The 12,453-nt window shown below is 39.7% G+C and overlaps 1 protein-coding gene across 4 annotated transcripts in view; it reads left to right on the forward strand.

The window, feature by feature from the left end:
* Positions 1–12,453, forward strand: part of LOC146806104 (ecto-ADP-ribosyltransferase 5-like) — a 349,139-nt gene that overhangs the window by 51,689 nt on the left and 284,997 nt on the right. For all 4 annotated transcript variants that reach the window (XM_085623444.1, XM_085623443.1, XM_085623446.1 and 1 more), the window contains exon 2: positions 1,790–1,877. In XM_085623444.1, coding sequence (XP_085479570.1) covers positions 1,818–1,877 — 60 coding nt within the window. In that variant the 5' untranslated portion in view covers positions 1,790–1,817. The remainder of the gene's footprint in view (positions 1–1,789; positions 1,878–12,453) is intronic.

Below are 12,453 nucleotides of genomic sequence, written 5' to 3' on the forward strand. Positions count from 1 at the left end.
GCTCCTGTAGGATAATCTTTAAATGTGTTTCACGAGCAAGGACAATGACCTTCCCAAGCTGTTCACATTAGAGTCATGGTAACTCAAGCCTTACCTAGCTGCCTCGGCAGCATCTTCCACAGTTGTTGCAACAGGTAGTGTTCGTCAGAAGCTCCATGTTGTAGAATTATGAGAGATTTCCTATTTTTATTTGTTTGCAACTGTTTTGTTCTGCTTAATGCTGATTGGTTTGAACTGTGAGAATCATGTTCCATCGTACTAAATGTATGGAGTCCTTCATTCAGAACCCTATGTAAGTGTGCTCTGTTTGTGTGTGGGGAGTTCCTTTCCACTGGCCCTAGGAGGTGAATTTTTGTCTGATTGGTCTCTCATTTTATACTTTGTACTTTGCTGATCTGAACTTTACTGTATTCTCTGATATTCTTTGTTTTTGACCGAGCTTTGAACTCGGATTATTGAATGATTAATTGATTGATTGACTGATTGATTAGATTTATGTATGATTTACAATCTGAAGAAAACCCTTTAAGGTTGAACTCTTCCCTGTCTGTCATTCTAGTATGACCAAATGGGTTCTACATGCCTAAACTGAACTTGTCATTTAAATGCATTAAATAGATCCAGGTCCAGTGGGGAGCACCAACATCCATATGGGGATTATAGTTCTCCTGGTCCATAAAGTCATGCAGTGGAAACCAGGTGTAGCGTGACATCATAACCAGTTATGATTATGGCTTTTAAAGAAGGATTCATCATACTCGTTGGGGTTCGGGCTGCTTATTCCCTAGGGGTCTTGCCAGTCTGGTGTAGCAGGCCAACTCAGACGTATCTTATTTTGAAATCAGTAAAACATGCAGAATTGATGTGAATAACACACATCTTTTGTAACTGTGCATTGCAGACTTTAAGGAATGTTTCCTTTCATTGCTCTTGTTTAGATAAAGAAACCTCCAGCTCTTTCATTTTTGGGTCAAACGTTCGTAATCTGCATTGCTCGACTTCACTGCATCTCTGTTCTATCTCCAGGTCATGAGCACTTGCTGCTTGTCCTGTGCTGGGAAGGGAGAGTGTATGAAATGCTGCTCTAGTGCTCTGAGGGCATCCAAGTAATAGCTCTGTCGGCTTTATGCCCACTGCCAAGAAGTCACTTTGATGGCCGCCATGCTATGTATAAATTGATGAAGAGATCATGGGGGATGTAGTGCCAGAATATTGTTGTCAGAATATTGTCTTCCATAAATGCTCTGTCCTAAATATCATTTTTGCAAATATATTCCCAATTGAGGTAATAGAAAACCTACACCCAGTGGCACAATATTTATGTAGGCAATGTTTAGGGTGCAATATTTAAGTCACACAGTAACAATATTCTGACACAGAATGACAGCAGGCCCCCATAAGAGCTCTCATCATGTGCAAACCCCTGACACATGTGCATGATGTTTGCTAGTCCACTACAGCCCCGACTGGTACTCCATGAAGTTCAAGGTACTCCCTATCCTCTTATCAGCAACTCAAAACTGAGCACTAAAGTCACTTCTGGAAATGCTGTCACTGGGCGGCAACAGAATTACCCTAGGGGGAGGGTGGGCGATTTTTCCTCCCACTTTTATCGGCCACAAGGGAAAGAAGGTCTATGTTTTCCCACTGAAGAAGGGCTAAATAAAATAAAAAACTAAATCAGGCTCTGCCAAATGTCCTTTTAAGTAACAATGCAGTTCTGTGATGCACAAGCTACTCATTCTTTATTTGAATTTTGATTGTTTTATTTATTTGATTTTATCTGCAGGTAACAGCCGCAACGGATACATTTAACAATGGGTTTGGCTATTTTCTGTGCCTTTCTCTCTGTGTTAATCTCCCTGGGAAATTTTCAGGTAAAAGTTATATAATTAGATGTATTGCAATCATATCTAACAGAAAGCTTGGTGCACATGATAAAACAATAGCATTGGAAGACATTCATAATGACCCGGAGGAGGAGGGGTAACCCTCAGCATGGAGTAGTGAGTGAATATTTAACAAAACTCTCTGTGCAACATGTGCTATTGGTGAAAACAGTTAGCAATATCGAATCGTATCTGACTTGGGATATAACTTGCCATCAACACCGATTGATGACCTATTTTAGATTAAATTTATTTCAGTGAATGGTCCCGTTTAATCGTGATTGTTTTAAGCACTCTGATTTTCCTCCCTGCAAATGCGATAACATATCGATCAATGACACTTCACATATGGTTATGTTCCGCTCAAAATATAGTAACCTACGAAACAAACTCATACACCCAATCTTATTATCGCTGAATTTTAAACATGTTAGGCCAGCCTTTACTTTTTTTACAGCTGCTGAACTCACCCTTTACTTGCTTTTTCCTTCTATGTTTTCTGGTGGGCGTTCTAAAATATGAATGATTATGGCACTTACATTTTGTATGTTGTTTTTAAATGGCCTGCCTTTTATGATTTTATCTATAAAATCGAATAAAGATTATGATGATGATGATGATGATGCATGAGCACTTCTCATGCTGTCAAGATGGTGGGATGCTCTACAAGCTGCTGCTATATGTGTGGACATGCAGAACCCCAAAATCTAGTTCCCCAAAAATATAGACACCCCAATATTTTACCTCTTCTGGAAGCCAACTAGTCGATGAATTGGAGACGATGTTATACCACATATTCATGAAGCAATGTGTCCCCAAGAAAAGGCAGCACCTGCCAACAGTACAACAATTGCCAAACAATAATTTAATAAAAAGAGCTCACTCACTAAACAAAAGAATGGTTAAAATATTTATTTTAAAAAAATCACATAGTACAAATTGTTTAAATTAAATGCTATAATCGCTTCTCAACAATTACAGCAAATACCGAAAATGCAGACTCAAAAATGATTCTATGTCCCAAATGAGCTTCAAAATCAATAGAAAATCAGGCAGCATCCCTAGAAGCATAGGAATGATCTCCCCAGAGTTCTCTAAATCAGAGATTTTTATACACCATTTCTGCATATTAAATTAGCAAAGCTATGAACTTGCAGTGGCACAATTGAAAGGTTCATCTCTTCTGCAAATCAGAATACCCCACCTACATTTCACATTGCCTTAACATTGAGGCACTATCCCACTACATGAATACTGATTCTGAACATTATAACCTAATGTCATCCAGCGATGACAGGAAGAAATAGTTGCATGAACAACAGCAAATTATTATATGAATGAATAGGCCACAGCACACCGGTGGAAGATCCTTGAAAATATCAAAAGTTTGTGATCAAGCTTCATCATGATAAGCAAAAACAGGATAGAACAACATAAATGGAAACAAACCTAGCTTGTTTCTGGGTGCCTATTCTCAGTGGACAGCCTGGGGTGTGAAATGAGCTGGGGGTAGCCAAAGGAGGGGTAGGAGAGGAGAAAGCATCTGTGTTTTCTAAAATGGAGACAAAACTCAACATGAGGCATAAAAAATACACATTAAGGAAAGACACTTTAATATATCATAGGAAATGTGTTCCAAAAACAATAGTTGTATATCCGTGTAAAGATATGTGAAATGGATAATCAGCAATAATTCTAAAGATTGCATATGTCATTGATGATGCACAAAAGTAATAGCCTGACATCATCTTCTAATAATCCCCCTCTGATTTATTTCATAATCACCAAAACCCAGCATTCTTAAACAGTTATAAAACAGTATCCATAATTTTCTTCTTCTTTAGGATTGATTCCTCCATCATATTCAACCGGTTGCATTCATAGTCCTGTATATCATCCAGATCATATTCTTACCTTTTCCTCACTTATGAGTTTCTTCTTTCTTTGCACCCACACCTCTGAAAAATGACTCCTGAATTTTTAAACAAAAGACAAGTGCAAAAATCAACACAATTCCAGAGGTTAGTATACATCTCCCCCCCCCCACCCCCCCCCCAGGGAGTTGTACCATTCACTAACGTCGTTAAACCCCTTTCCTGTCTTACTAAGCCAGTAACCTACTAATTCCAATAAGGCATGCTCTTCTAAAGCCTTTATCTCGTGTGAGGTATTTGTTTTATCAGTTATATACGTCTTAATAACTCTGCTATTATGGGGTATAAAAGTGCAATATTTCCTAACATTTAATACACTGCAAACACCTCCTTCCTTTGCGAAAAGGATAGTTAATGCAAAGTGGTTTAGCATTATAATTGCGCTCATAGCAACAAGCTCAGAAAAAATCTGTGTAAATTTTACTGTCGTGTTGTAAGCCAATCTATTTGCTAATGTAGACAGTCTCCTAATTTCCATGTCATTCACAGCAATCCCAGCAGGCAGAATGATAGCTCCAAAAATGTCTAATACTACCTGCCCAAAATCATGCTTTACTCTCTTCAAACTAAGACCATCATTCATACCATGCACATGATAAACCTTAGGAAATACTAAAGGCAGATAACAAGAACACACCCAATTAGGCGGCAGGTTGAAATAAACGCACATAATAGATCCCCCTCTAAAAATTGATTTTCGCCAACCAGGAAATCACCACTCACCAAATAACTTCTTTCATGTTTGCTCTCACTCACATATTATACAGACCCTCTCCCTGAAGGTTCATGATGTACCACACACATGTTACCCTCTTTTACATGCTCCATTCTCAAACTCAGATTATAATCTGAGGGTCTATATTATTCCTCAGCCTCAATCTGCTCTCCTATCTTTATTTCATTCCACCAATCTCTCAGAATCTTTGCTCTGCTTTTACTATAATACCTGACAAACTTTCACTCATCTGCTCTCTAACCACATACATACTTCCAATTCGTATTTTTAGTATAAGAGTTAGTTTGTGCAATTGTATTCAGAAATTTACCTTAAGTTAGTTTTTCCCCTTCTCCCTCGTTGACAGGTAAGTTCTCAAGAAAAATGTTAAAATTTGACAAATATGGTGACGAAGACTCAAGCTTATTAAAATCACTATTTAACATGTTGTAGGACAACCCATAGGGAATATTGGCAGCTGAAAATAGATAAAGCTTTCACCTGCAAAGGAAGGATGAAAAGTATATACGATACAGTTTTTCAGCCCAATAATTTCTACATATTTACCCATCTTTTTAGTATAAAGATTATTATTAAAACCACTAGCTTAAACTTTCCCTATATGTCAGTGAATTAGCAAACTTATTATGTACTGTATAAGATTCAGCTTTGGTGGAAACTCATCCCACCTGGGACATAAAGCACAACAATAACCCAATTGGGACTATTAATAGAATTATCAAAGATATATAGACAAAGTTTTACAACAATGAGGATGTAACCTAATGGCTAGGGCGGTCAACCTTGAAGCTGGGGAACAGGGTTCGAATCTCGACAGAGACGCTCAACATCCTGTGATTCTGGGCAAATCACTTAATCTCCCTGTGCCTAACAAAACTGAATGTGTCTGTCTGTAACTCAACTGGTGCTCATCAAAAGCTCTCTTATACCTTCAGGTCTAGTTCACTCTATATAAAACAAAACCAAAAAAAAACATTTTACTGTAGGCTATTTCTACTGGGACAAAAACGAAAAAATCTAAATTGTCTTTCAAAACAATAATAAATCTTTGTTCTTATTTTATTTTTAAAATAATAATCAAAAATCAAAACAGTCTTCAAACGTATTTGTTTCTTGTACTACAGTTCTCACAGTTTTCATTGTCTGACTCTTCTTTTGATACTGATACAACATATGCCCACTTAGGTGAGGAGCATTTTCTATTCTGGATTCTCTATCTCGTGGCCTTTCAGCAACTGGTGATTCAATCTCACTACTTTCTGAGTTGAATTAAATCAATCACTTCAGGTTCTTTCTCAATTGCCTTTAGCTTTTCAGGTTACAGGTGTTTTCTTTAGCAGGCTCTCTTTACACCGTCCAATGACTCACCTATTGTTTTTGTGACCACTGCTGACTCTTTCTCATTCACTGTTGAGCTAATTGTTTACTTGGGATCAGTAACTCAATTCACTGTGAATTGATTACTTACACTGGGGGTTCTTGAAACCCGAATTTTCAGCTGGAGTTCTTCATCAGATGAAGATGGATGACAGACTACCTTGACTTTGAAACAGGTTGTCACTCTGACCCTCAGATTGAAACTGGCCACTGGTGCTTGTTCTTTCAGCTGGGTCTTCACATTCACTCTCATCACCAATTCCAGCAACTTCAAAGACCGCAGAACTTCCAGAGCTTCCAGAGCTTCACCTTCATCAGTTTTAACATTTTCTCTTACGCCCTCTGGATCCACACAGCATATTTGAGCTTGACTCTGTGAATAAGTAGTGCATGTCACCACTTTTTCACTCACAGCCTTTGCTCTCTTCTTGTGAGAAGAATGGATCTTCTGCAGAACTCCAGCACATTTCACAGGAGTATTAGTTACAAGAATTACCTGTAACGGTCCGTTCCATCTTTCCTCAAGGCAACTTTTAAGAACATGCTTCTTGATATAGATCCATTCTTCTGGTTTCAGTGAGTGGCTTTGAACTTCTTTTTTTGCTGGTTTTGATTAGTTCTTCTGGTGAGAGATATTTCACAATATCAGCTAGACTGTTGCAGTTATCCAGTACAATATCATCAGTCATTGAAGCCAGTGTAGATGAGGGAATAGAAGCTAGTCTCATTGTTGCCCCCATCAGCACCTCATATAGCCAGAGACCTGTCCTTCTTCTGATACTCATCAGGACTAGAAGAACAGCATACGCCCATTTCAGCCCAGTGCAAGCATACTCTCAAGCCAGTTTGTTCTTCATGGTATTCATCTTCTCCGCTATACCAGATTTTTTAGGACAACATCTACAATGGAACCTTTATTCAATTTGAAGAGCTATACAAATGAATTTTAACCCCTTCAGTGCCCGCCCCTTTCCCCGCCCTGTGCCGGCCGTTGTATTAGCGGGCGGGGTCTATGACGAGCTGGACTCGTCATGGGCACAGCGCCACCGCGGCCCATGACGAGTCCAGCTCGTCATGGGCACTGAAGGGGTTAAAATCTCATTTTCAAATTGGGCGCCATGAACTGCCTCAATAGAAGCAGGGAGGCCAAACCACGAAATTAATTCTCTCAACAGGAGCTTAGCTATTATCATGCTATCACATCTTAGGGTGGGGTATTCTTCAACCCATTTAGAGAATGAGCAGATGCTCACGACAAAATATTTCTAGCCATTACAAACTGACATTTCAGTGAATTCTACTTAAAGTCTTGTAAATCGGCCTTCTGATTTCCCAATATGATTCATTAACACTACAATATACTTTCCTTGATTATTTATTTGGAAAACTACACACCTTCTTGTCAGGACGTGCAGGACATGTGCCCATTCTGCGCTACAAATTGCACGAGGGGTGTCCACTTTATGTGGAAAATATCATGCTACAGGGGACTGTCAGTGGTGGAAATACTGGGCGAATCGCGTCCTTGCCAAGAACGTATTAGGTGCTTCAATTGAAACTCCACTATAAGATGGCCACTGCAGTGGACTCGGAGTTAATGGAGCGTGTTCCTAGGCGTGATGATGTATGAGTACAAGAGAGCTTGTAGAAAGCGGAGCGAGCATCTCCGATTCGACCATCCAGAGTGAGCGTGCTTCGCAGTCTCTAATTTTGGGCGTGTCTCATGTTGCGGTGCTTGGACCGCATCCTGTCTAACAGCTGTTCTGAAGTTTTGGGAGAAGTTACAGTTTGGCACGCTTCCCATGTAAATGTATAGGTATTTATATAGCGCCGATCACCACTACGGGTATCTCTGCGCTGTACTCATACTGCTGAAGGAACCCTTCCTGGATTTCCGTGTGGAGTGTCCACTCCTGGGCACCCCCATGGTGAAGCCAGGCATCCCAGCACCGTTGGGGGCCGTTGTGGAGATTAAGCAAGCTATTGCCCAGAGTTGCAGCGTGGGACCCATGATTAGAATAGGCACTGAGGCGAGAATATCCAGTCCGAGGAATTTATAGCCTGCGACCCTGCCGCGGCGGGAATCGAACCCTGGTCCCGGACCGGTGCTCTGCATCGAGGTCTGCCGCTCTAACCATTGAGCCACACTTCTCCACATTCTCCATTGCGCAGTTGTTGTTTGTGTTACATTGGACTGGCAATTCCTCTACAGCGCGTTGCGTACGGAAAGGCATTAGGGACTTTCTGAGTATTTCCCTCTACATCGATGTATGCTTGGTGGACCGTGTATCGTGAGGGCTTTCCATGTGCTGCATATTATTTAACAGTTCCGCTGTCAGTGATCTTTTGCTCATTTAAAGGACATTAAGTGTGGCTTTGAGAATGAAATCACTGTATGTGGAGTTCCCTAGGTTTGGGTTGTTTGTCCTTTGTATTTTGGTACGCTGTTTTCTGCTTGTTCAAAGATTGCACAGAGTATTACAATACATAATAAGCAACCAAACAAGAATATGATGTGTACCAGATACTTCACCCTTTGATATTTGATGGGTGGTGTGTTGTGGGAGAGTTGACAATTCTATAAAATTAAAATTAAATGAATTCTCAGTGATTATATGCCACAGTATTTACATTGAATCATGCATGATGAAAAGAGTTCTGTTTGAGCTTGGCAGAATTCAAGCATTGGTTTTGCATGTCTCCCTCCCTGGCGTATCCCTTCCCCGTATAGCCACTTTGATCCTCTGTTCTTTTATAATCTGGAGCTGCTGAAAGGTGGGCCTCTGGGGACTACTGATCCAGAGGATCTCCGGGCATAACAGAATAGTTGACCCAAAAATTGCATGATGCTCCTGAGCAGTGCCAACCAGTATGGCCGCATTAGATGATTTATATGCCATGGTAGCTGAGCTGAAGTTGGAAATCACTGCATCTCAAGCAGGGATTACATCACTAGTGTATAGACTAGATCAATTACAGAACAGAATAGATGCCACTCATATTCCATTAACATCATAGAGCAGAAATGTAGGGAGTGAGAGACACTTTAGTCCTTCAGTTCTGGCAGTAGCAGTCTATTCACCTGTTCCTTTGACTCCCCCTGAGCGTTTTTTAGGTGAGCCTAATAAGGTTCAGGTTTTCCTTACACAAGTATAGTTGAACTTCATGGTAAGGCTTCAAGCCTTTCCCTATTTCCAATCCCAAGTATTTTTTAAATATCTTATTTGGGAGGGGATGCTGTGGCCTGGGCTTTGCTTTTAGTCAATGAGGATAAGATCTTATTATACCATTGATCCCACTTCTAAGCTGAGTTTGAGAAGGTGCTTGACCGACAAACCCTTACAAGTTCTACAGACTGGGAATTGTTAGAATTATGGCAAGGCAGCAAAGACCTAGTTAATTATTTGATGCACTTTAATCGATTGGTGGATGAAGCGGGGTGGCCTGAGGAGAAATGACAGCTCTCTATTATAGAGGACTGAAATATGAAATGAAGGACATATTGGCACAGATTGAAGCTCAGCCTATTACTTGTTTCAATCCAGTTAATCTGAATTTAGGATTAAATCATAGGTTGACAGAGCATAAAGGTGAAAAGAGGAAAAAAGAAACTAAAATGTTCGATCGAACACAACCTAACCCCATGGTGGACACTCCGGAACCAATGGAAATTGGTGGGGTGTGTGGGCCATTATCCAAAGAAGAAAGAGACAAACGCTGTTAGAACGGCTAGTGCCTATATTGCGGGAAAAAACACCATTTCATTAAAGGGTGTCCCTCACGACCTATATACAATAAGCCCAAAGGGTCTGAAAACTAGCAATCCCCCTGCAGAGACAGGAGTATGTTATGGGATCTAGGGATTTATCTCCTGAACAAAGTGTAGCTAACACTTTACAGGTTGCAGTACCACATTTAATACTCAAGGAAGAAATTAAGAACAAGGAATACAACCAGTGGAGGCTAAGATAGGTTCTGGGGCTACTGGTAATTTCATTGATTCCAAATACCTGTTGCAGTTATACTTATCTATGTGTAATAAGAAGAAACTCAAGATGGTTCGGGCGGTGAATGGTATGATGTATTCATCAGGACCCATTACAAAACATAGTGAATTGGTTACGCTTCATTGTAAGGGCCAACAAGTGCATCATGAGGAAATGATTCAGTTCGATGTTATTAATGCTCCTCAATTTAAGTTACTTTTGGGGATGCCGTGGCTAACTCTTCAAAATCCTTCCATTTATTGGAATCATTGAAGCATAGGGTTAAAATTCAGCTTATGTTGTTTAGTTTGTAAGAGTCAAAGGAGGCAGAATCTGTTAACATACACCTGCATCATATGATAGCAACAGCAGCAGAAAAGGAGATAGTCCTGCCTAAGCAATACTCCGCTTATCTAGATGTGTTTAGCCAGAGTAGTGCTGAAACCTTTGCTCCAGCGGAAAAGGGCAAATTTACATATCCTCCCTGCGTCACAGACCCGTCGTCACGCTAACTCATTCACGCACGTATTCATTGGTGGGGCCCATAACACCAACACTCATACGTAAAACTTTGAGTCTGCACACAGGAGGAAAGAAGCACTGGACATGTGGGGGGTACCTTATTACCTAACGGAAGAAAATTCTTTACATTATATACATTATGTACATTATATACATCTGCACCTATAGAATCCAAACTTTAACATCAAGGCACTCCACCACTTGGTCGATGGACCAATTAGTTGGACTGGTTGATGGTGATTTAGAACCAGCTAAAACACATTAAAGCCTTGGGTCCTTTGATCAGTTAATACCTTATTAAAATTATCACAAACTCATTCTTTTGTTAATCAATGTTTAGTTTATCTAATTAGTTCTCTTTCATCGGCATAGTCAGCATTAATCAATCAGAGTTCAATGAATATTTTGTCACAAATTTGCATGGCAATGATATTTACCTAAATGTGATACTGGCGACCATTTCCCGAAACCCGTCAGCCCTGAATAAATCAATACTCCCTTCTGGGGAAATCATCCAATCAAATGCAGGCTAAGACTCAAATAAGTCCGGGAAAAGTTATTTCGCTTGGCATGACACTCTCCCAAAGGCATTCAAAGGACCAGGCAATCGTGCTAGCAAATCAATCCTCCTCACTAGCAGTCACCAACGGAAATTCGGAACGCACTTCTACCCACCCTCTTCTAAAGTTCCCTTTATATAGTAAATTCTAGGATAATATGCAACATTTTCTAAAAGCAGGAGGGTCCTGATTGGCTAGGCCCCTAAAATTTGAAATATTGGACTCTGTTCCCAGGTTTTCTTGGTTCTCAGGGAATTGAATATGTCATCTTTTAGTTTGTACAGTTCTCATGCGATAAGTTCCGAAGTATCAACATGTAGAGCTCTCGATACAGGTCACCATTGTCTTTTCTGTCATTCACACAAGCTGAGTTCTGGCAATCCTCCACGTTCCTATCGTTGACGAGGAACAAGTAGTTCAGTTTGGAGGTCGCCTGGAGATCTTCAGAGCCATCCGAGTCTGTGCAGTAGGCATCGTGCTCACACGACGGTGGCCATTTCCAAACTCTATTTTGAATATCGCGGCCTAGTAGGCTCGAATGCCAACTTAAGCAAAACAAACACAAGAATAATTAATATACGGAAATGAAGATTCTAATGTTTAAACCCACACTAATTCCAATATATATTAGTATTTTCCTAGCTCATAGCAACATTTAAAGCTATAATACTCACCTTTCTGCAATACCAGGAGCACAAAGCTTTACAAAAGCAACATAAATCAAGCAATTTTCTATTTTAACACATTCTAGGGTTAATTTGCGTGCCATAGTTATAATTGGAATTATCAGCCATGCAATTAGCAATTTAGTCCCACGTGTAATTCGTGTTTATTAAGGTGTAAAGTTGATTAGTACCAACAACACTCCAATCAATTAGTACAGGTTTGTATTTAGAATGATTAAGTAATTAATATTTTCATGCAAAATAGAGAAGGTATAAAAAATGTCGTTTTACCTGCTCCACCAATCCCCCCTTTGGTGATTTTTAATATCACCACAAATACCATTAAATTTCATAATTTTGGTGGAAATGATTTCTCAGTTCTCTTACTCAATTGTGTTACATCATAGTTTCCCCTATTTCATCCTCTTTTGTCTCCTTATACATACTTTCTTTCCATTCTTTCAGTTCTATATCTTCTACTTCTCTTTCTTTTCGCAACTTCCCTTTTTATCCTATTTTGTAATTTTCTTCTTTTGATGCATACGCATCCTAATTTCATAATCAATATTAGTATTACTACACAAGTCACTGGTATCAACATTTTTCCTACAAAAGAACTACCTAATGTTGTTAAGAAACTTTTTACAGTAGAAAATCCTTTACCAATCCTCTCCCAAACACTTTCAACCTCCAGTGGAACAATTTCCTCATGCAACTCAGTTATGTTCTTAATATATTTCTTTCAATTTTGACTCTTGTCAGGAATGTAAGTACAACAATGTTG

Source organism: Triturus cristatus, chromosome 8 (genome assembly GCF_964204655.1).
Source record: "Triturus cristatus chromosome 8, aTriCri1.1, whole genome shotgun sequence".
Classification (NCBI taxonomy): Eukaryota; Metazoa; Chordata; class Amphibia; order Caudata; family Salamandridae; genus Triturus; species Triturus cristatus.